The 24,304-nt window shown below is 45.0% G+C and overlaps 1 protein-coding gene across 2 annotated transcripts in view; it reads right to left on the bottom strand.

Annotated features, from left to right (window-relative positions):
- Positions 1-24,304, bottom strand: part of DPP6 (dipeptidyl peptidase like 6) — a 772,268-nt gene that overhangs the window by 195,151 nt on the left and 552,813 nt on the right. For both annotated transcript variants that reach the window (XM_060021180.1, XM_060021181.1), the window contains exon 7: positions 13,647-13,728. In XM_060021180.1, coding sequence (XP_059877163.1) covers positions 13,647-13,728 — 82 coding nt within the window. The remainder of the gene's footprint in view (positions 1-13,646; positions 13,729-24,304) is intronic.

Below are 24,304 nucleotides of genomic sequence, written 5' to 3'. Positions count from 1 at the left end.
TGGGCAGAAGACCTAAATAGACATTTCTCCAAAGAAGACACACAGATGGCCAAAAGGCACATGAAAAGATGTTCAACATCGCTAAAAGATGTTCAACATCGCTTATTCGAGAAATGCAAATCAAAACTACAATGAGGTACCACCTCACACCGGTCAGAATGGCCAACATTAAAAAGTCCACAAACAATAAATGCTGGAGAGGGTGTGCAGAAAAGGGAACTCTCTTACACTACTGGTGGGAATGCAAATTGTTGTAGCCACTATGGAGAAGAGTACGGAGGTTCCTTCACAAACTAAACACAGAGATGCCATATTATCCAGCAATCCTACCCCTGGCCATATATCAAAGATGAAAACTCTAACTCAGAAAGATACATGCACCCCTATGTTCACAGCAGCACTATTTACAATAGCCAGGACATGGAAGCAACCTAAATGTCCAGATATTGGAGGAATGGATAAAGAGGAACGGACAAAGGTGTGGCACATATACACTGGGTTGGCCAAAAATTTCGTTCGGGTTTGTCCATAAGATGTTACAGAAAAACCTGAATGAATGTTTTGGTCAACCCAATATAATGGAATATTACTCAGGCATAAAAAAGAATGAAATAATGCCATTTGCAGCAACATGGATGGACCTAGAGATTATCATACTATGTGAAGGAAGTCAGACAGAGAAAGACAAATATATGATATCACTTATCTGTGGAATCTAAAATATGACACAAATGAACTTATTTACGAAACAGACTCAGACATAGAAAACAAACTTATGGTTACCAAAGGGGAAGGGGATGGGGGAGGGATAAATTGGGAGTTTGGGATTAGCAGATGCAAACTATTATATTTAGAATGGATGAACAACAAGGACCTACTGTAGAGCGAAGGGAACTATATTCAGTATCCTGTGATAAACCATAATGGAAAAAAATACGAAAATGAAAATGTATATATATGTATAACAGAATCACTTTGCTGTACACGGGAAACTAACACAATGTTGTAAAACACAATATTGTAAATCAACTATACTGCAATAAAAACAATAATATGCCTTAATGGATCAAGTCCCTCATTAAGCCCTTGCATACTCATTCAGTGCTTACGAACAGTCAAGTCTGCACTTCAGGGCTGAGGATACATTAGTGAAGAGGAGAAGGTACCTGTTCTTAAGGAGCTGACACACAGAATGATGAGCGGGGGAGGGGAATGAGCAGAGGGTCTCCAGCCCAATCACGGCTGTGGGTGAGGGTCTGGGAATACTTCCTGAGGCCAGAAGGTGGCTTTAACCAGGCAAAGGAGCTCGGGGTCGGGGTGAAGGGTGGGATTAGCAATGTGTTCTAGAGTGTAGGGACAGCGTGGATACATGTGCAGAGAGCAGAGGGTCTGGGACGTTTGGGGAGTTGCAGAGTGTTCATTATGACTGGTCCTCAGCCTGGGATGGGGAGACCAGTGTCAGGGGCAGCACCTCAGGAGCGTTAAGGGGTCTGGGCTTTCCCCTAAAGGCAATGCAGCAGGGGAAGGATTTTACATAGGAGGTCGACATGATCACTCAGTTACAGAATGTTCTGAGCAGGGTAGACTCAGGGCAGGAGGCCAAGCCAGCAGCTATCACAAGGGTCCACTGGGAGGTGATGATGGGAATGGAGGGGACAGGATGGGGCCTAGTAGTACCAAGACAGTAGAATTCACAGGACTTGTTGATGGGTCAAGTTGGGGATGAGGACGGCAGAGGAGTCACGGATGCCAGGTTTCTGACTTGGGCAGCGGAAGAGATGGTGGTCCCTTTACTGAGTAGCAATTACTGCAAGTGTAGCAGGCTTGGCAGAAACAATGGTGAGTCCAGATTCTGAGTCTGGGTAAGTTCGGGGCAGGCATTGCTCACGTGGGCAAGGACTCCGCGGAGACCGGGGCTGGGGAGATGTCAGATAAAAGTATTGGCCTAGCCTTGGCTTACCAACATGTGTGATTTACACTTATTAAACCAAGCCCAGCTGAGGACATTAAAACATAATTCCAGCTGTTAATGGCCATCAAAGCCATTATGGTAAAAACTGAAACCAGTCAGACAAATGATTAGGTTTTCAAATTGAAGAACAAACAGAAAAATCAATTCACAAACTTGCTAATTATCCTTTATAAATGGAAATGACTGAACTGAACTAAATTTCAGCCACTATCTACATAAAATAAACACACTGTAAAATACATAAAACTAGGTCTGTTTTTTTAAACTGACTCATGGATTAATTACGATCACTCGCATCTTTGTTCTGTCATAAGGAGATGCCCGCATTCCCCAGGAGTCAGGCGACTAAAATAAAGCCTCGTGGATTGTGGGAATAACCGTGTCCAAGGGCAGAAAGAAGACACTGGTATCGAGAAGGGTTCTTTAAAAAAAATGAAGTATTGTGACTTTCCAAAATTTATAACTGATTTCTAATAATCAGTAAGGGTTGACACGGTGTTATAAAGGAGTGCTGGGAGGTCTGTTTTGAAGAAAAGGCAGGAAGAATCATTCCCACATAACCGACCAAGATGTTGATAAAGTTCTTAGAAGCATCTTGTTTCACGTGAGCTAAACATTTTCTGTCTGGTGCCCTGTGTGTCTCTGTGCTGTTCACCAACCCAGACGCAGTAACCAGAGGATGAGTGAGGACACACATCAGTGAGGTCTGATTGTCCCCTCTGATAGCAAACAGAATGAAATCACCTGCATCTTGCTGGGACAGGAAGGGGTGCATTTGTACTCTGAAATTCCTGGGGAAAACCAAAGAGTTCCCACTCTTTGGTCAAGACGCTCAGTCCAGCCTGTCCTTCTTGACAAGTTTTAATAGTGAAAATTCACATCTTTGTTTTGAGATCTTTCAAAGCATAGCAAACATTTTATATATATAAAAAAAAGTCCTACTCAAAAATCCAGCATTCTTTCCATGTGTTGATCACAGTCTGAACTGCTGAACTGTTCACGGTCTAAAGCATCAGACAAGTTGCTAAATCTTAAAATTTTTAATTTGCAACATCAAGTGTTTCTATTTCCATGAATTTTGGACCTTGTGTCCATAAATCTGACATTTAAGTTTATTTTCCCTCTGGGGTACCACTCATTTACCAGGTATTTGCTGAGAAGCTGGACTCTGCTCAGTGGAGCCCTGGGCTGGGGAAGATCGAAATGTAATGAAAAACATTCTTTGTCCTTGACGAGCTTACATGTGGTCTGGGAAATAAAGTTATTCACAAGTGAAATAGCTGAATAATAAAACGAGGAAGCTAACTGCCACAATAAGTAGGGCTGACAATATCACAGCAGTTTAGAGAAACAACAAGTCATGGTTATTTTATGGAGACGAAGAGACGGAGCCACTACTCTGATATTTTCCAATCGTGAGACATTTCAGGAATCATGAGAGAGAGGTGTCCCCTCCACCCAAATGGGAGAAGTCCGCAAAATATCCTGTAAGTCCATTACAGACACTAAAGAGATTCTTGGCAGCACAGATAGTGTAGATCACCCCCGAGGCTCCTGGAAAGGAGTATTTGAATGTCCAGAACCTGTTCTGCACATAATGGGAAATGATGGGTTTGTCCATGGCTGCAAATGGAACTGTGGCCTCCACCCCACGTCCTAATGTCTAAAAAGGTTATTTTAATTTATAACTGCCTTGTTACATTATCTAAGGAATCTATCATTAAATGCACTCTTTCTTAATGCAGAACTCTGGTCCTGCTTTTTAATTCTATTTGATAGATTATCCTGAAATTCTCTAACCTAATATTCTCAAGGCTGATGTGGGCACCCTTCAAAATTAGATTCTTTATAAAAAAATAATACACTGCCCCCATCACGATCGCATTAGGGAAGCCCTGATGAGGAAGAGAACATGGTTTGTCTTCACAGACCTACGTGCACAACTAGGTCAGGACTGGTTTTCAACCCTGAGTCCACCTTTTTCTTAATTGCTTTTGGCTTACAAGTCAATTCTGGAAAATCCCTCCTGAGGGTTTGCAGCAGAGCCCGGGGGAAAGGGCACATGCACAGTGCTTTGAACCCAGTGGGACTGAAGGCACCCTCGTCCCAAGGACCAATTTGCAAAAACCACCACGCTTGACCCCCGCCCCCCTTGGGTGGAACACACGTCTACTGAGTGGAATTCCTAAACCTTGCCCTTGACAATGCACTTTCTTTCCAATTTTTAATGAATATGTAATGTTGCTCATCCAAGAAACTTTTAGAAGTGGGTAAAATGCCCATATTCTGGCCAGGCTCAAATAGTTATCCTTCCCCATATGCAAATATATACCAAACAGCTTATATTTAGTTCTAATCTTATTTAGTAGATGGTATATTTCCCCTGTTCCTATACAGTCTACCTGCTGCTTTTTGATGGTTGTATAATGGCTCATCCTGTCAATGTACCACACTTTACCAAATTGCTCTCCTATAAACACATAGGATATTTCCAGCCTTTAAAAATCATTATTATAGATAAAAGCATTATGAATGTCTTTGTTTATATAGCTTTTGGCTTCTCTTTAACAGGGGTTTCTGTGCTAAAGTGCAGGAATGTCTTTATGACGCTTACTATATATTTTCATACTGTTTTGAGAATGAATTTTCTCTTATGCCCCCCATATTCACACAGCATGACAGAAGTTAAAAAGAATCTGCACTGAATCTTAATTTACTAATTACACTGCTTTCCTCACTTCCTCTCTAACGCCCCAATGACGAAGTTGCCTTTGTGTTTTGAAATCCCTGTATCTCCAGAGAACCTGCTGGTCAAAGGGAAAAGCCCTGGCAACCACTTCCTAATCGTCCTGGTTCTCTGACTGTGTTCATCGGGAAGCTCCGCCCCATCTATCCAGGTTATTTGCTGAAAACTCAGCTTATTTACTTGACTGCAAGTGAATATTGAAGTGACTGAGTCCCACAGAGCCGTGAAGTGATAACACGTTGCCTTAAATTCGAAGGGTACCCTTGGCAGAGCTAGTAAATCACGGACTGAACCGGCTCCATCCGTTATTTGAGGACATAAGGCAACTTCCATCCCCGGGAATTAATTTCTTGGCTGCTGTCATGGACTTCAGTGCCCATGATGAATGTTTTTACAATGAATACCAAACTAACCCAAACTGATTAGAGACTTTTATAAGTTATTAATGGGGTGTCACTTCAGTCTGGTTCTCCCCATGTCTATGACATTTCATTAAATAATCTTCTCTTGCTGGAAAGATCAATCTTTCTCCCCTCGGCCTACTTGTCCAAGTGGATGAAACGCTCCCTGCCCCCTTTGTTTTCAGAACTGGGTGAGCAGTAATGCCCTTGGGGGCTGTGACCTGGGGGAGGCAGCTCATCCACTTCCGCTCAGCTCGCTGTGGCTGCTGGTAAGGACTGGAGAACAGCGACCAGCTGGAGGTCCCGGGGCTGGGGACTCCGGTTTCCAGGAGGGAGAAGGAGACAGGAGGTCCCACAGGCTCGTGGGATTCCCGCCTGCCCCCGCCTCCGCTTTACTGAGATGTAACTGACATGTATCACTGGGAAAATTGAAGGTGTACAGCACATTGATTGATACACTTCTCTACTGCAAAACGATTTCCTCCTTCCACTCACTTAATTAGCATTTCATAAGTCAGACAGAAAGACAAATACTGTATGATCTCATTTATATGTGGAATCTAAAAAATCCGAACTCATGGCAACGCAGAGTGGAACGGTGGTCACCAGGGAGCAGAGGGTGGGGTGGGGGGAAGGGCGGGGAGATTATGGTCCAAGGAAACTAGCTTCCAGTTAAAGGATGAGTATGTTCTGGGCATTGACTGCCCAGGCTTCTTATTTTTTTATTTTATTTTATTTTATTTTATTTTGTAGGACATATTTTATTTATTTTTTAACATCTTTATTGGAGTATAATTGCTTTACCATGGTGTGTTAGTTTCTGCTTTATAACAAAGTGAATCAGCGATATATATACATATAAATATATCTCCATATCTCCTCCCTCTTGCATCTCCCTCCCATCCTCCCTATCCCACCCCTCTAGGTGGTCACAAAGCACCGAGCTGATCTCCCTGTGCTATGCAGCAGCTTCCCACTAGCTATCTATTTAGAGTGAAGTCAGAAAGAGAAAAACAAATACCGTATGCTAACACATATATATGGAATTAAAAAAAAATGGTTCTGAAGAACCTAGGGGCAGGACAGGAATAAAGACGCAGACGTAGAGAAAGGACTTGATGACACGGGAAGGGTAAGCTGGGACGAAGAGAGAGAGTGGCATGGACTTATATATACAGATACTGCCCAGGCTTCTTATAAGGAACGTATTCTTTCTGTTCCTCCAGGGATAATCCTGCAGTGGCATCAGCGCCGGGGAACTGTCACCTGATAATGGTCTTTTCTAAAGAGACACATGTTTGAAAACCGACGTGGAGCCAAAGGCTTAGAGGCATAGGAGTTGATGGTGCATCTGGCGAATGGCTTCCCTCCCCGCTACGAGTCGGGAGAAGAGTCGCGGAAGAGACAGCCCGTGGCCCCCCACCCAGACCCTCCGTTATAGCTGGCATCGCCCCGCTCTATCAAACGCAGCCCCACTCAACTTCCTACACATACCAGACTCTCATCTGATGAAATTCATATTTTGTTCTCATTCTCTACATTTTGGTTAAGCCACGTAATAACCCTAACAGCAAGAACAACAATAAACGCCATCCCTCAGCGAGCACTTTCTTCCTACCAGGTTCCACTCCACGTACTTTAAACAGATTAACTTAATCCATATGGTGACCCCTACAGGATATGCGCTGTTATCTCCATTTTACAGATGAGGAAACTGAGGTCTTGAGAAGTTAAGTATTTTAATCCAGACCATGCCTTTAGCACGTGCCAGCAGCAAGATCTGAATATGTTTTTATTATTAATGAAATAATAATAATTAATGTTTTGGTTTTGAAAACCAAAACAAATTAAATAAAACTTCCTTCTCCTTTTAAGGCTTAAGATGGGGGCCTTCAGATTCTGAGATGGATGAGGTGGTTGTGACGCTCGCTCAAGGCTTCTAGGTTCAAATCTGGGTTGGTTCCTGGACCCCCGGTGCAGTGGAAGGTGTCCTGGCTGCACCTGCCCATCCTCTGAGCTCAGTGTTGCAGGGTGAGCGCCACCCACTCGGCCCTTCTATCTGCACTTGGTTGTCACCCCGAGAGCTGAGGTCTTCCCCACGGCTGCCAAGCTCTCTGAAGGCACCTACACCTGAGAGGGGCAAGAGGCAAATGCACTCCAATCCTCACGTCTATTCTCTCTGCCATTTATTCCATTTGACGAAGTGTTTTGAAGAACAACCTCTTCATTTAGTATCTTATGCTGAATTATTGACATTTCAGTAGCATGAAGTTTTACAACGGTAATGAGCTATTTTTAAAAATTCGTTTTCAAATTAAAAAAATAAAATCAGATAATGAATCTAGGTTAAAAATACTAGACAGAATAAACATATACCTGTCATAAGCCTTCATGCATCAAAATGCATAGCAACTGAATATAAAGCAAAAATACACAGAAAAGCAATTAAAATTTAATTAAAACACGAATATATTGGTAACCCTTATTCTGCCTATTTCAGAATTAGACAGCTGTATTAGATCAAAAATGAGGACATACAAAAAAGAACTGAATAATACAATTTTATAGTTTTTAAATGGAAAAATACATCGTGTATATATATCTGTAGAACGTTTACAAGAATTAATTATATACTTGCCTAAAGAAACTGTATAGGGTATGCTCTATGATTAAAATAAAGCTAGGAATAAGTAGTTTTTTAAATAGATTGAAATTATAATTAATAAAATACCTTGGATCAAAAAAGAAATCAGGGGCTTCCTGGTGGCGCAGTGGTGGAGAGTCCGCTTGCCAACGCAGGGGACACGGGTTCGTGCCCCAGTGTGGGAGGATCCCACATGCCGGGGAATGGCTAGGCCCGTGAGCCATGGCTGCTGAGCCTGTGCATCTGGAGCCTGTGCTCCACAACGGGAGAGGCCACAGCGGTGACGGTCCGCGTACCACAAAAAACAAACAAAAAAAAAGAAATCAAATCTGAAATTACAAATGGTTTGGAAGGGAGTGAAAATGAAAATACTTCATCAAAAATTTAAGGATCATAATAAAGGTTGTATTTAGAGGAAAAAAAATAAAAATTTGTTTTCTTTAAAGTGGGAACTCGAATGCTATGAAGTGACCCAGTGGGAGTGCAAAAACCTTCCGCCTGGATTTTCCTGAACCCTCCACTGACCCACAGAAGCGTATCGTGATGCCATCTGGGAGGAAGAAGCATGAGCCAGTGCCAGTGAACAGGTGAAGTAAGACCCTCGCTTTCTTTTTTTTTTTTCCTGCTGGTGACATGTTAGAAAGAAAAATAGCCTCCTTTGATAAAATGGTGTTGTTAAGTAGGCGGGAAAACAGCACTGACACAAAAGGGCTCCTAAGAAGTTGACTTTTAATGCTTACTTTCCTTAGAGCGGACTCAGACCTTTAGAGTCACAGCTGTTACGTCCCAGGCCTAAGAAGTGTAATCACCACTAAGGTACAGCCTGGCCCAAGACTCTGCAAAGCTGTCCCCACCAGGTAACTCGGAGAACACAGGTGTAAAGGTTTCCATGAGGAAAGGCTGCTGGAACTTGGGGAGGAAAGCCTGACGGACGTGTGGGGCTGGAGAGAATCAACAGGACAGCAGGTGACCTAGTTCACTCCTGGGAGGAGGCCCAGACTTCAGTGTGTTGGCTGAGCAGGGAGAGACCTGGGAGGGCTTTGTTCCAGCAGAATCATTTTATCCAGATTGAAGGGTCCAAGAGGCCTGGGCAGCTACCGATCTCCTGCAGCTCCCGCTGTGGACAGGACACTAAGTCTGGGCGGAGTGGACAGAGACAGGGCAGGGAACATTTCTGAGGGTGGCCGCGCAACACGAAGCAATCATGGCTGCCAAGAGCTGTTGACCATGGCGACAGAGGCACCTTCCATCAGAAGCGGAAGTCGGTGAGGAAAGAACCATGCCTCCCTTCTGCAGCGCCAGGATCTGGCAGAGGCTCCAGGACACGGGGAGTGTTCAGTAAACAGATGAGCGTCCAAACTGTGCATACACAAAAGGACTGGCCTGCCAGGTCCTTCACGTTTAGCTGGCTGACAGCCCACATCTGTCATCCCCCGAGAGTTCTGGGGCTATGGGCAAATGCTTAGGAGTCCAGTCCCCACTGCCCTGAGACCTTGTCAGGAGAGCTGATATCTGAACCATTCGTGAAAAAAAGCAACTCTGTTAAACAAAGACTCCTTGACTCTCCTGGATAAATTATTCTATCCATGATTTTGCCTGGAAAAGTATCCTAGGGTCTAACAAGCCATGTCATCGTGAAGTCAAGGTGAATCCCAACTTTGGTAAACATGCTTCACTTTGTTCTCTGGCCTCCAGGGAGACACAGAGCAGTAGCTCACTGTCATCAGTACCACAGCCTCCCACCCTGGGCGATGATGGGTAAGTCAGCTTCCTCTTCTGAGTGGGGATGCAGAGCCCTGAGCACTCCTTAGTTTTCTTCCATTGGGCTGCCACATCCCCAACCCCATCCGCTCCCCAAGGACGGCGCCAGCCCTGCCTGCCACCAGGTTCCCTCACCAACCCCTCTGCTCGCTCTTCACTTTGCAATTCTGAAGACTTCCCGACTGGCTTATTGTTCATTTGTCCCCATCCTGGGAGCAGGCCAAGCAAAGAGAGACCCAGTCTCTTTGTCTCTGATCCACCAAGTGGACCTGCACAGACTCCAGCCTCAAATTCTTAATGTTGTCTAATACTGTGCAGTCGCGATTGCAGAAGTTCCCACGTCACTTGGTTCTAAAAGAAAACATTGCTATGTGACAAATACACCAAGTTCCCTGTGCTGGTGTGTTAGCCCGCAAGGTGCCCTGAAGAGGCCTGAACTCAAATGCCGTCAGCTGTAAGCACAAGGAAGGCCACTGCAGCTGCCCTCAGTGTTTGTGTGTTTTTACTAAATGTCTCTAGCAGAGGTGACATGCAAGGAAATGAAAGGATAATTTGATCATATTCTAGGTCAGCAGAGACAAAACCTCACATAAATAGACAAACACGCACGGGGTAGGGCTTCACGAAAAGATCAAAGAACTCAGAGACGTTCTCAATTTAGGCAGAGACTCGTCTGCAGGGGATACCTGGAGAATGATACAGTATGGAGAGAAATTTTGATATAGTTTATGTTTTAGTGTAAATCACTACGTGTACTGACCGCATAAAGAATGGGAGAAAGGGGAAGCAAGGGGGAGGAATCTGTTCAAAGTTTTACATGTATTTTCTCACTTAATCCCATTTAATCTATCCAAATCCATTTTCCTATCTCTAGGCTTTCAGTAGATGATGTCGAATTCTGGAAACAACCTGGTTATCCGTCTTGAACAACCAAGACCACAGACCAGCACCATTTCAGAAGCGACTTTCCGGCAGAATGGAGGCCTCCCCAAGGTCAAGGTTTTCCCTCCCCTCTAACAGTGCAGAGACCAGTGTTCCTGGCAGTGTTCATGACCTACGATGTGATTGAAGGTCTAACAAAATCTACCCTAAAAGGTAAGAGCCACTAATTGGAGGCCACGTCGAAGCATTGGAGAAAATGCCTTTAAGCCCCTCCTGGTGCCCAGTGTCGTCATCTTGTGGTTTATGGGGTTCCCGACCTAAATGCATCGCTGAGACCCCTCCTCACGAGGAGGTGGCGATGCTGGGAAAGTTCTCCGGTGAACTTTAACCACAGCTGTGTTCGCTGCTCCCGAAGGAGAATTACTCATTGAAATTAGAGTCGATTTCCTTTGGGAGCAATATTTACTCTTTAAAATAAAATGGCAATGAGATTTGTTAGTGTTTACAAGGCCTGCTTGTGGGTTTTGAATTTTCTTTGGCAAGAGTGCCCACTGGGAGTACTGGTCAACTGGGTGCTGGTCCCAGGGGTCAGGCCTCCCCAGGTAAGGACGGCCAAGAGGGCATTTGATCCCCTAAAACATTTACTACCTGGCCCCTTATGGGAAAAGTTTGCTGACCCCTGCTCCAAGCTATAGGATATTTTCTCAGTGATGAGCTGTACTGCCTACTAGACTCAGTACAAGAACAGTATAATAAAAACTGCAAAGTTAAAAAAGTTTAAAAACTCAAAAATTCCATGAGCACATGAGTACTTCTGGTACTAAGCTCAAATATCGGCAATTACTACTTAACCGAACCTTTGCTTCCTTGCACAGAAAGGAAGCTGAACTTCCCTCCCCGTCAGTAACATCCTAAACGTACACGCAGATTCTGGCTACTTGTGTCCCCCCAATTACTTTATGTTTAAGTGGTTGAGGACCACAAGAATGTATCAGCTGATTATTAACCCGTCCATTCACGCGTTCACTTTTGACCTCAACAGATATTTCCTCAGCGCCAGGTGTTGAGCTAGGCACTCAGAACACACAGATGAAAAGTGCTCGAGGCTTAGACCAAAGGCCACCTCACCGCGGAGAGATGTGTGGGCAGGAAACTGTGTGACAGGAGATCGCACGGTGACACGTGGGCTCTGGAGGTGCCACCTGGCCGTGCGGGCAGGGGAGCTTTCTCAGAGAAGGTGATGCCTGGTTATGCTGCCGGCTGTTCTTTAAGAGATGAATATACTAACTTCTATAATCACTTAACCCAGCCCCGTCCACTGGGAAGCCTGGCATGAGTGTAAAGTCAATTTACAGGAGGCAGCAGTGGCTTCAGGCAGGGGAGGGACTGGCCAATGAGTAAGCTGCCCAGAGAATGATCAGCCCAGGGCCCCAGCTGCCCCGCATTCCAGACAGAATCCTAAGGCGTGTGCGTGTGCGTGTGCACGCATGCAACACACACCACCTCCTTTTGCAGCTGTGGGTTAATTTCCTTAAATTGCAAGCCCTTTCCCGAAGGCAGGCCTAGGGGGCACGACCTCGTTATAGCATCCGGCCTCCCCCACGGGCCCACGTGAGCCTGCAGGTTTAGTGAGAATCACTGCGCAGGCAGGAAGACAACCCGACAGTGCCCGGGTCCTGATGTTCTTTTACGGATGACGATAAAACGGCTGGATGACGGCCACTCAGTAAGGTGCCCATTCCCCGTGCCCGCCCCCGCCCCGAGTGGTGCCGTGGGCCCCCAAAGGACCAAGGAGAAAGGGGAGAGCCCTCTACGGAGGTGCAGCGTCACGTTTACGGAATGACTTGACGGATGTGGGAAAGATCTGCTTCCCAGAAACGTTTTCCATCGTTGGTTTTCAGAGGGACTTAGCTATCAGAGATCAGTCACGAGTCTTAAACACTTAGGTCTTCTACGGTCTCCTGTGGAATTGCAGTTTTTCCTTGGGTAAGAGTTAGCGCCTTTGAGCAATGAAGACTTTTCTCTCCTGGTTCTGACTGCGTTGATGGACTGCTGTCATCCTGCCGAGTCAGCCTGCAGCACCCTCCTAACCTGCTGTCACTGGTTTAGATCCTTACATGTGCCTTTCGAAACCTCTGCTCACGAAGTGCGCAGCACCAGGAACACTGGGGTAACAGCTAAAGCAGCCTCGTGGCCGATACCCTCCTGTTGCTTCAGATCAGTTTGAGGCAATGGAATTAATACGAAACCAAGAAAAAATAATTGTACTATTGGGGAAAGTAGGACTGTTTTAATTCCTAAGACAGTAGGCAGCCTATCCAATAGAATCTTGCCCCAAGATTTTAAAAAATGATCATTTTCTGCGCTTTTTCTGGGAAAAGAAAGCTTTTAAAATGCAGCTTTGTTAATCAGCTTAAAGATGGAGAAGAAAATGGTGACATGATCAGCCACCACGTCACCTGACCTTCAAACTGCAGACACTCTGCAACCTCCTGAACGGAACTGACAACTGTCATCCGGTTTTAGACAAATGTAACGCTGGAGTTGGGACAAACCTGCAAGGTCACCTCATCCAGATTTTTCACTCAGTAGCTGGGCCAGGTGACAGCAGCCTAGCAGCTAGTTTGTGAACACCCAGGGTTAGAACCTCTGTCTTCTAACCGGTTGTTCAGACCCCTTTCCACCACACCATCCTGGCCATTCAGTTTCTTGAAACATCTTAGCTTTGCCAGTTTGAGTGGGAATCCATGAAGATGTTCAGTGTAACGCAGAGAGGGCCACACTAGCTGTGGAGGATTCTGCAGATGCTACTTGCAGGGAGCCCGGCTCTACCATGGCCAGCACATCTACTTTTCTCATAAAACCTGCCAAAGAAAAGAGCCAGAGCTCCAAGAGCAAAGCAGAAGAACCTTTCATGACTCCATGATTCTGATCGTTCCCATCTGCGGCCCTCTGACGAGGTGTATCTCAGATTCACAGTACATCTATAGTCCATACACACACAGCTCCAGTCAGGGACTGCTTTAAGGATAAAGGGTACCAGAACCAAGGCATATGCTCTCCCAATTTCAAGACGGTTCTCAAGCAGAAGAAATGGCCATTTACATATGCAGATGTTCTGGGGACTTTTTCAAAACTTAAATTCACACAAACACAGATTCTGAGTATAGTGAGATACATTCAATGTATAAAACGGAAACTTCAACACAAAAAGTTGGTCACTGAAAGCGACCTGCTTACCAGTTGTTGACCCTTGGGGCCCCATCCTGCATACTGAAGTTTTGCGTTGCTGACTTCTGGTGGATCTAGACTTTGAGGATCCCTGAAAGAAAAAAAACAAGCAAAGAAAAATGGTGGGAAACAAGCATTTAAGATGCTGTAATATTATCCTCCAGCTGAAACTTACTCCTTTTTCTTCGACTTAATCAATTTCAGGAGCTTGTGTTATTAAATAAAATGTCTCATTTCAGCCTCCATTAGATTTCTTCAGATAAATAGATAAAATTATATATTTATATATATTTATATATGCATATAAAATTTACATGAACCTGCAATAGGTCCATCACTGCTTAACTTCAATAGTAAATATTCATCAAGAGAGAACATGCAGAGAGGTCTGTAGATCAGCTTTTAAAATATCCATAACAGTCAAAATTAAAAATGGAAATGCATAGCTATGCAGTAAGTCCCCACAACTCATATTTCCATCGTTGGCTTTCCTGGCAGATAGGTTTTTTCCCAAGCAGGTCATTCTGACCTTTTAAAACCGGTGGTCTCAGGACACAGTCCACCCTTTGGTTTGTGTTGATAAGAAGGGAGGGAGGGAGGGACAGAGAGACAGAGAGACACTGAGGTGAGAGGGAGTGAGAGGAAGCATGGGAGAAGGAGTTTTTTCTTTCAAACATCACTTACGCTTTTCATTCTTAATTTACTGATATGCAAAACACCATGCTAAAAAAAATCCTGACTATGTACTTAAATAAAGGTAATAATGAATAAAAGTCATAACGAGAAAGAAAACAACACTTTTATAGATATTACATATTTCAGCATATTTTGTAGCTACCACTGTGCTCACGTGTAGGAAAGACTAACGTCTGTGTTTCTTTCGGATGCTGCCTCTCCCTGTGTCCTGCTGGAGAGGCCAGACTCTGTCAGGGGAGCTCCCTACCACCCCGCTACAGTGCTTCTTGTGCAGAGGACACAGCTATGAATGTGCTCATTCATCTACAGAGAGACTAGGGTTGAGTGGTCTTTGGTGAATTTTAAAGACGGTGAATTTTAGGAGTTGCTTGAACCAAGACAAAGCAAGAAGGGAAGGGAGGTGAAATGGGTAAGGATGTGCTGATTCAGAGCTTAAATCAGTAGAAAATTCTAAAGTAAATGTTTAACAATACTATCAGGGCAAGGCAGAATACATTTCAGAGTAAAAAGTGTCAGGGAAGACAAGATAGTCTGCAAAGCCCCAGGGTAGTTTTAGATGGCATGGAGATGGGTCTGGAGAAACCAGGGAAGCCTGAAGGTGGGTGATAAGGTACGGAGTAGGGGGTGACCATGACAAGAGGAGTTGGCTGGGAAGGCTGGTCCTCAGGCAGTTAGAAGAGGAAGGGCGTCTAACATTCCAGCTTCCAAATGATTTTAACAAATCCTACCATTTGTATGTTTTTAATATTTCAAAGTACTTTCGTAAACATAGGTGATTTCCTCTCTAACCTTGTGGAGGGAAAGGCTTTCTAAGGATGACTCAAAATCCAGAAGTGATAAAAGAGGGGTAAACTTACATAAAAATTAAAAAATTTTTGCATGACAAAAAGCCCACAAACAATAGAAAATTGGAAAAAAATATTAATAACAAATACCATGGAAAAATGGCTAATATCCCTATTACATAAATAACTCTAAAATATGGAGGTTATAAAAGACCAAAACAAAAAAATAAGAAAAACACATGAACAGATAATTCACAAATATAGAAAAATGGTCCTCAAATGTATTAAAAAGTACTCAAACACAGGCAAAATTAGAGAAATACAAATTGAAACTACACTGATATCATTTCTCACCTATACATCCACACACATACATATAGATCCAAAATCCAGATATGTGAGTCCACAGGTTAGTACACATACATACATGTCCTTGCTCTGTTCATAGAGAAGACCAGATCTAATAACCACCAATAACAACGAGCCCACCCAGGGGGCTCATATGTTGCTCTCTCAGCACCATCTTCCAATTAAAAAATAAATAAATAAAATAGTTCTCCTAGGAGAAGAAATTTATCCAGGCTAGAACAAGAAAAATGCAGGATGATTCTGAAACATCTTATGGGCCAGAAAGTAAGGAAATACTCAAAAAAGGTAGAGCTTGTTAACAGAAGGCAGAACCTCACCTACAGGGATCTCTCACGGCCAAAGCTGGAACAATTTGAGCAAAAAAAATAATTAATGATAATACTGGATTAACCCATAGAATAAAACAAATATCCATGAATCCTTACTAATATAAATAAATAATCCAATATATAACTAAGTGGGGGGAGAGCCAACTCTTCCTCACAAGAGAATTCCAATCCATCAATTCCAATCAATTCCAAGGGGAGAAGGTCGGAGCATCACCCTTGGTCGGACACCACAGCGATGAACCCGGCAGACAAGATCCACCGAGATATGCTAAAATCAGTGGGTGAAAGTCTGAAGAGAAACAAGATCTGCACAGTCGCAGGATACTTACCAACCACAAAGGGGAAGAAGATGGCAACTGTGCAGGGAGAAGCCTGGCAGACAGCAACTCAACCCGGAGATCCGCTCAACACCCCCAGAAGTGAAACACATCAACATCACGAACCTTTAGCAAGATGCACTGAGAGACAACATCCTACATAGGGTATCGTCACCGGCAAACCCCGTCAATGACTCCCGGAGAATGAAAACAGAATCTGGGTAATAAGTCTAACCTTTCCTTCCTCTGTGCTTAGTCTAGTTCCACTTGCTCACAGCGGGTCGCGTGCAGAGGCCTCGCCCGCTCAGACCAGAGTTTCTGACGCAAAACGGCTGCGCCCGACACCTCGGCTCAGGGCCCTGTGCACGGACGCCGCTCACAACACCGCGATTCAAGATGGCGGCAGCGGGCCGTGTGCAGAACCGCTGCGCCCGGCACTTTGCGATCTGGAGCGTGAGTGGCGCGGCTGCCCCGCCCCCAAGAACCCCGGCCAGACCCTATAGAGCGGCCCCGCCCCGGCCTGGCGGGAGAGCGCGTGCTCTAGAGCTCAAGCTGTTCTCGCTCAGAGAGCAAAGCTTCCCTTTGCCTCTGAACTGAGCTCCGTCCCCTCCTGCTGGCTCCAGCGACACCACGCAGGAGACCCCTGTTGGGGACCAACTTGGGTGGCTCGGTAACAGTATTTTTGCCAAAAATGCATCGCCTTACTCCAATCATGAGAAAACTTCAGACAGACCCAAATGGAGGCGCTCACCAAAACAGCTGACCTGTGATCTTCAAAGGTGATCTTTCTTTCCATGAAAGACAAGGAAAGACTGAGGAAACGTCATAGCCTGGAGGGGACTGAGGGGAAGTAACATCTACAGGAATGTGGGATCCTGAGACAGAAAAAGGACACTGGTAGAAAAACTGGGCAAATGCAAATAAGGTTTGTAATTGAGTGAATAATATTGTACCAATGTTAATTTTCTGTTCTTGTCATTATAAAATACACTGACAGTAGGAGAAGTGGGTTGAGGAATAGAAGAGAATTCTTTGTACTATTTTTGCAACTTTTCTTCACCCAAAATTCTTCAAAATAGAAAGCTAAAAAATTCCAAAGAATTTTAATAGCTTATGTCTCATTGGTCATAAACATTATTATAGGAAATAAAGAACAGTTAGAGAATTCTCCTCCCAACATACTGTAATCTCGATATTGAATTGAAAAAAAAAATTACTTCCATATCTAGACAGTATCAGCACTCAACACACACATTTGCATAAGCAAATAAGTAAGGATGGAGGGATTATGGGGGCGGCCCTGAGTAAAAGACCTTTTGCAGGTTTGAAGGTCTAATGAATTCACCTGGCCTGAGTTGATTTAGAATTTTCCAAGCACAGAGGACAGGGTAAGAGATCAGAAAGGAACAGCCTTACTTAGTATTGAAATTCAGTTTGTTAGATTATGGTTTCTAGCAGGTGTCTAGTATATTCAGGAACAGCAGACTAACTTCTCTTTAATCTAACGAGTGTCAATTTCCATAAATGCTACCTGGAAAGGGTACCTCCAGTGGATCAAGTGTCTCAGAAGGTTGGGTGAGCACGCAGCCATGCACACCTTCCAGCTTTATGACCTCTGCTCCCCTGCACACAGGAGACCTTTACACCCTCTCTAGAGACAATGCACATTTCCCTCTACTCATCACCAATACATCAGACGAGTGTCCCCAGTGTGGAGGCAGCACAGTAACAGGAAGAACCACAGACTGGGGATCAGAAGTCTAGCGGCCGAGTGCCAGCTTCCCGAGGCACAGAGCATGCGCTGGGGCTGATCACACGTGACCACAGATCACATGACTCAATAGTATACTGTATTACATGATAGATACTGAAACCAGGTAGCACAGCGCTTACCTAGTAGATATTTGAAAAATGCCTGTTTGTTTACTCATGGGTAAACTGGTAAATACTCAAGTCAACCATGCACCACTATCTAGGTGTAATTCTAACCAGAGGCACAATCATCTACCATCTATAGGGACAAATTTACTCCACAGGACCCAGCAAGCCAGTGCATGTCCTACGCTTCTGTATTAGGTGGGAACTTGGGTATAGAGAAGTCAGCTCTCAACCATGTCTTCCTCATTTGTTTCTATGAAATAAGCCTGTGTTTGGGCATCTGCCTGCGACTGGGTCGGATTATTTTGCTTTCATGTTAAAAGCGCCTTTCAGCATTATCTCTTCCAACTCCCCCTCCAATGATCCACTTGACGGTCATTCATCCTCTGCTCAAATCTCCCACTGAATGGCTCCCCTCTCACAAGCCTAGCAAACACCCAACTTGGCTTTATGTTCAATCTACCTCCTTCATAGACCATTGGAAGCAGCAGAGAAAAGCACGGAGCCAGCTGGAGTCTCCAACCCTTCCCATCATCGTCCTTACAACAAAGTCTTGGGTGGGCATGTTCTTCTCAACAACAACTCCAATCTTTTGCTGCTCTCTTCACATCCCCTTTTATCTACTGCCTCTGAGCAGAGGCCCACCTGTGGGGCAGACAGGAAGGGGCCCCCGGTTCTGATCACCTTCCAGGAAGAACCTGTGGCTCGGCTCCCAGCTGCTCACATCAGGAGTCGGCTTCAGCTTTCAAGCCAGGCCATGCTCACCTTGGGCAGCCCCCGGCCCATGATCGATCATGGCCGGGGCACTGGAGCCTGATACTTTCACCCAGTGCAGGGTCCTCGATGGGCAGTCTTTGCTCTGAGCTCCCCATTGGGTTGTCCCAGGTGGTCAGACATGCAGGAGTCTGAGGCCCAATCCGGCTTCTTCTCCTTTTCCCAGCCTTGCAGCTGCCATGTTTGCCTTGCGGCCTGAAGCTTTTTCCTCCCAATCCTGCTGCTGCCCTTTGGTCTTTCATAGGCCTCACTCTTAATGTAGGTTCAGCCTTTGCTTCCAGGAAGGCTCAGCTGGCACCCCAGCTCCCTGCTACCAGAGGCAGTGGTGTCCCCTCTGCCCACACAGGTAGGTACCTGTCCATCCTGACTCCAGTGTCCGAGGATGAGGCATCCCCTCTCCTGTCTAAGCCAGCTCCTCCTCTGTACCTCCTTTTCCATTCCAGCCTAGAACCATCAAATCCTTTCCTTCCCACTTACCTTCTTGGTAAACCTTTATTATTTATTTTTATTAGTTATTAGTTATTTTTGAAAATTAACACTTATTTTCCAGGGCAGTTGTAGGTTTACAGAAAAACTGAGCAGAAACTACAGAGTTCCCATATGTCCCCTCTCTCCTGGCATCAGTTTCCCGACTTATGAACTTCTTGCACTAGTGTGGTACATTTGTGACAACTGATGCACCAATATCAATACATTATTATTAACTAAATTCTCTAGTTTACATTAGGGTTCACTCTCAGCCTCGTGTGCTCTGGGGGTCTTGACAAATGTACAATGAATGTCATGTATCCACAGTCGTAGGGTCAGAAGAGTCTCCCTGCTGTACGAATCCCCTGTGCTCCACCTACTCATCCTTCCCCCTGCCCCCTACAGCCCCTGGAAATCACTGAATTTTTTTTACTGTCTCCATAGTTTTGCCTTCTCTAGAATGTCATCGAGTTGGAATCATACAGAGTGTAGCCTCTTCAGATTGGCTTCTTTCACTTAGCAATATGCATTTAAGGTTCCCGTGTGTGTTTTTGTAGGTAACTTTTAAAAAAAATTTATTTTATTAAAGTATAGTTGATATACAATGTCGTGTTAATTTCTGCTGTATAGCAAAGTGATTCAGTTATACATATATTTACACTTTCTTTTTCGTATTCTTTTCTATGATGGTTTATCACAGGATACTGAATATGGTTCCCTGTGCTCTACAGTAGGGCCTTGTTGTTTATCCGTCCTACAGATAATAGTTCGCATCTGCTCATCCCAAACTCCCAATCATCCCTCCCCCACTCCACCCCTGTTGGCAACTACAAGTCTGTTCTCTATGTCTGTGAGTCTGTTTCTTTTCACAGATATGTTCATTTGTGTCATATTTTAGATTCCACATATAAGTGATATCCTATGGTATTTGTCTTTCTCTGTCTGACTTCACTTAGTATGATAGCCTCTAGGTCCATCCATGTTGCTGCAAATGGCATTATTTCATTCTTTTTTATGGCTGAGTAATATTCCACTGTATATATGTACCACATCTTCTTTATCCATTCATCTGTTGATGGACATTTAGGTTGCTTCCATGTCTTGGCAATTGTGAATAGCACTGCTATGAACATAGGGGTGCATGTGTCTTTTTAAATTATAATTTTTGTCCGGATATATGCCCAGGCGTGGGATTGCTGGATCCTACGGTAGCTCTATTTTCAGTTTTCTGAGGCCCCTCCACACTGTTCTCCACTCCCACCCAGTACAGGAGCTCCCTTTTCTCTGGAGTCACGTTTATGCAGCCCCAGCCTCCCTAGGACTTGCTCCATCTGCACTTTCTACCTTCATCCTCTCCTCCTTCTTACTCCTTTCCACGGGGGCACCTTCCCATCTATGTACAAAAGACGCGTAATGCAGGAACAAACAAAACACACCTAACCTGACGCGGCATCTCCATCCACTTACGATCCACCCCCTTGCCTTCTTTCCTGGACCTCAGTGGGTAGTAGGTCCCATTCGGGGCCATTTTCTGACCTCCGACCCCATCCTCAACCTAGTGGAATGTGGCTTCCGTCTCACTGAGGGGCTGAAGCTGCTCTTGAGATCTCCCATCACCATCAAGTTGCCAAATTCTCCTTCCGTGGCCTCTTCTTCCTCTGCCTACTCCTTCAGAGTGAGTGTCCTGGGTTCCACCAGCCGCACCTTCTCCTCCCGTTCCACACTCCCCACCCTGGTGATTCCTTCACGGTCAACCTCAGTTCCTACTCTGAGGAGCACCAACACTGCACCCCAGCCTGGGTCTCCCCCCAAACCTCAGTCGATGTACAGGGTGTCTGCACATAGACATCCCACTAGTCCTCAGCGCTGACGTGAGTGAAACGAAGCCCCTTCTGCCCCCTCCTCTGGTGCTGACACCACAGTCCCCCCAGTCATGCAAACTAGGAACCTGCTGCAGGCATCTTAGAGGTCAAGTAGCCAAAGCTATATGTTGCGGGTCAAATTCTGTCCCCACGAAAGATATACTGAGTCCTGACACACAGTACCTGTGAATAAGAACTTATTTGCAAACAGGGTCTTGGCAGCCGTCATCACATTAAAATAAGGTCATTCTTGAAAAGGAGGGGAGGCTAACCCAAATCCAGTAGCTGGAGTCTTCATAAGAAGAAGAAAAGACACAGAGTGAGAGGCCACGTGATGATGGAAGCAGAGATCAGAGCGGTGCGCCCAAATCCAGGAGCACCGAGGACTGAGTGCATCCTCCAGAAGCTGGAGGAGGTGCGACGGGGCCCCTACCGGTGTCAGACGGAGCAGGACCTCGCTGACACCTGATTTCGGACCTCTGGCTTCCAGAACTGGGAGAAAATAAATTTCTGTTGTTTTAAGCCACTGGGTTTGTGGTAATTTGTTACTGCAGCCCTAGGAAACTAACAACCTTCCATTTCTCAGGGAAACTGAAACCCTGAGTGGTAAGTGATATGCTCAAGGACACAGAGCTGATCAACTTTTGTTTGAAGATTAATCTCCTGTTTTGGTCAAAGGGAAAAAAATTCTCCAACTGACTGAGGAACGAAGTAGAAAGACCCTCAGAGAGACCAAAGTAAACCCAAGGAAGCTTTATCTGCTGACCTCTGTGCTTTCATGTGGCTCCCTGTGGAGGAAGCTTCTCCATCAGAGGGGCCTGGATGCCGACTTCACACGTGGAGGACCACTCGCAGTGCTCTCTGCCTGGAGCCCAAGACCTGGTTCATTGTCATCAAATGATTTTCCATCATGGACTGGATTATTCTGAAGGGTGTGTGTGTGCGTGTGCGTGTGTGTGTATGTGTGTGTGCGTGTGAGAGAGAGAGAGAGAATAAGAAAATGCATGAAGCTGTGTATTTATTTTGGGGTTGGTTGGTGCCCTCCCCCCATTTTTCTGTCTTTTTATTTACTTATTTATTTTAAAGAATCTATGGTAAGCTCTATGATGAATCATCTCCAGGATGAAGATGGATTGGTAAAAAAAAAAAAAAATGATTAAGGAAGAATAAAATTGTCTGGACTTATTACATCTGAAAATAATCATGCAATCAGTTCTCATTTTGCTTATTTGAGCAATAAATGAAATAGGGCATAAATCATGATGAATTTTGAAAAGTATATTAATGTAGTGAAGTTTACTCATTTATCTTCTGAGGCTAGTTCAGGGGATCGAAAAGCTTCCCCCAAAAAACAGCATTTGGAAAAGAAAAGCAAAAAATTACTTTTTTGGCTCCTAAACTTTTGTGGCGAAAGACATCAAAAAATAGAATTTTCTCTTTTTTTTGGCCGCACTGTGCAGCATGCGGGATCTTAGTTCCCCAACCAGGGATTGAACCCGTGCCCCCCTGCAGTGGGGCGTGGAGTCTTAACCACTGGGCCACCAGGGAAGTCCCCCAAAATATCATTTTCAATATTAAATGATAAGTGTTTTCTGAGTCTTCCTATGTGCTTTGCATGGTGGGTAATATAAAAATATAAGATACACTCCTAGTCCTGGAATAGTGTCTGACACATTGCAGATATCCATATGTATTGACTGAATAATGAATAAATGGATGGATGGATGAACAAATGGGATCTAGTCTAATCACCGTTGTTGATGGTCAGTAATACTGTAAGCTGATACAGCACTTAAAGATTTGCATTATCATTTTTTTATGTATATCTTAAATTACACAGTTAAATTCTTGAGGGCAGGAATCCTTATAGGCAAAAACCCTTCCTGATTGGCCAACATTTGAGTACATAACCTACTATTCATTTTAAGATGTTTCTATGTCTATGGTGTATCAGAAGTTCCTTTCCTCGTGAAGGATCTGGATATAGAACTTTTGAGGCAGAGATGCTCTACCCACGGAAAGAGTGACTCGGGAGGCTTGCTCTGAAACATTCATGATTTATCCCCCACCCCATCTACAGGGATACTTTAACATACATGGTCACAACTACAAGTACTAAAGAAAGTCACGCAGAAAGATTTTTTTTTAAATAAAATGGGACTTGTGTCTTATTTGTCACTGTATACCCAGTGTCTAGACCTGTTCAAGGAGGAGGTGCGGAGGGGTGGAGAGGGGTCCGGAGCCTTAGCCAAGTCTTGAAGTGTATTCTGGGGGTGAGGAAGCATTCTACAGCTGATGGAGGTGATGGCTGCACAACTCTGGGAATACACCAAATACCACTGAATCATACAATTCACATGGATGAGTTGTATAGTATGTGAGTTACAGCTCAATAAAGCTGGGACAGGAAGTGGGAAGGGGAGAGGAGGAGGGGGAGGGCAGGAGGAGGAAGGGGGTAGGAAGAGAGGGAGGGGGAGGGGTAAGAGAAAGGAAAGAAGAAGAAGAGGAGGAAAACAGGAAGAACGGAAAAGAGGAGGAAAAGGACGAGGGAGAGAAGTGGGAGGAGGGAAAAAAGGAGGAGGGGAGGAGAGGAGGGGGGAGGGGGGAGGAGGAAAGACAGGGGAAGGCGGAGTGGGAGGGGGAAAGGGAGGAGGAGCCCTCACTGTGTCTGCTCCAGGGCATCAAGCCTCATGTGCAGAATCTAGGTTCAAGGTTATTTCTGTTCGGCTAAGGACCTAGTGCCAAGGCTTCATGCTCTAATGTTTCCTCCAGATGCGTTCCCTGAATTGGAATTCCCATGCCTCCTCCCTGGAAAGGGTGGATGATCTCAAAGATGGCAACAGCAGCAGCAAGCCTGAGCCCACAGGCTGACGCACTGGAAGGAAGTGGAGAGAAGCCTGCAGGACTAAGGAGGCCACCCGCTGTCCTTTGCCCCACCACACCCAGGGACGAGTGCGTGCTTGGTTAACCAAACTAAAGGAGCCAGCCCTGGTCAAAATTAACCAGCTAGGTTCTGGGTGCCTCTCAGCTTGGCCTCCAATCCCTCCAGAAAGCCCTCTCCTTGAAACCAAGCAGGATCCTATGGGGCTCCTGGGCACGAAAGCCTTTCTGTGTCCCCTGTTTCTTGTTTGTGGGGAACAGATTCCAGCCTCCATGACCTTCCCTGGGTTCCAAAGGGCAGATTCAAAC

This window comes from Delphinus delphis, chromosome 9, assembly GCF_949987515.2.
Source record: "Delphinus delphis chromosome 9, mDelDel1.2, whole genome shotgun sequence".
NCBI lineage: Eukaryota > Metazoa > Chordata > Mammalia > Artiodactyla > Delphinidae > Delphinus > Delphinus delphis.
The sequence above is the reverse complement of the archived record's forward strand: the minus strand, read 5'-3'. Positions and strand labels throughout refer to the sequence as shown.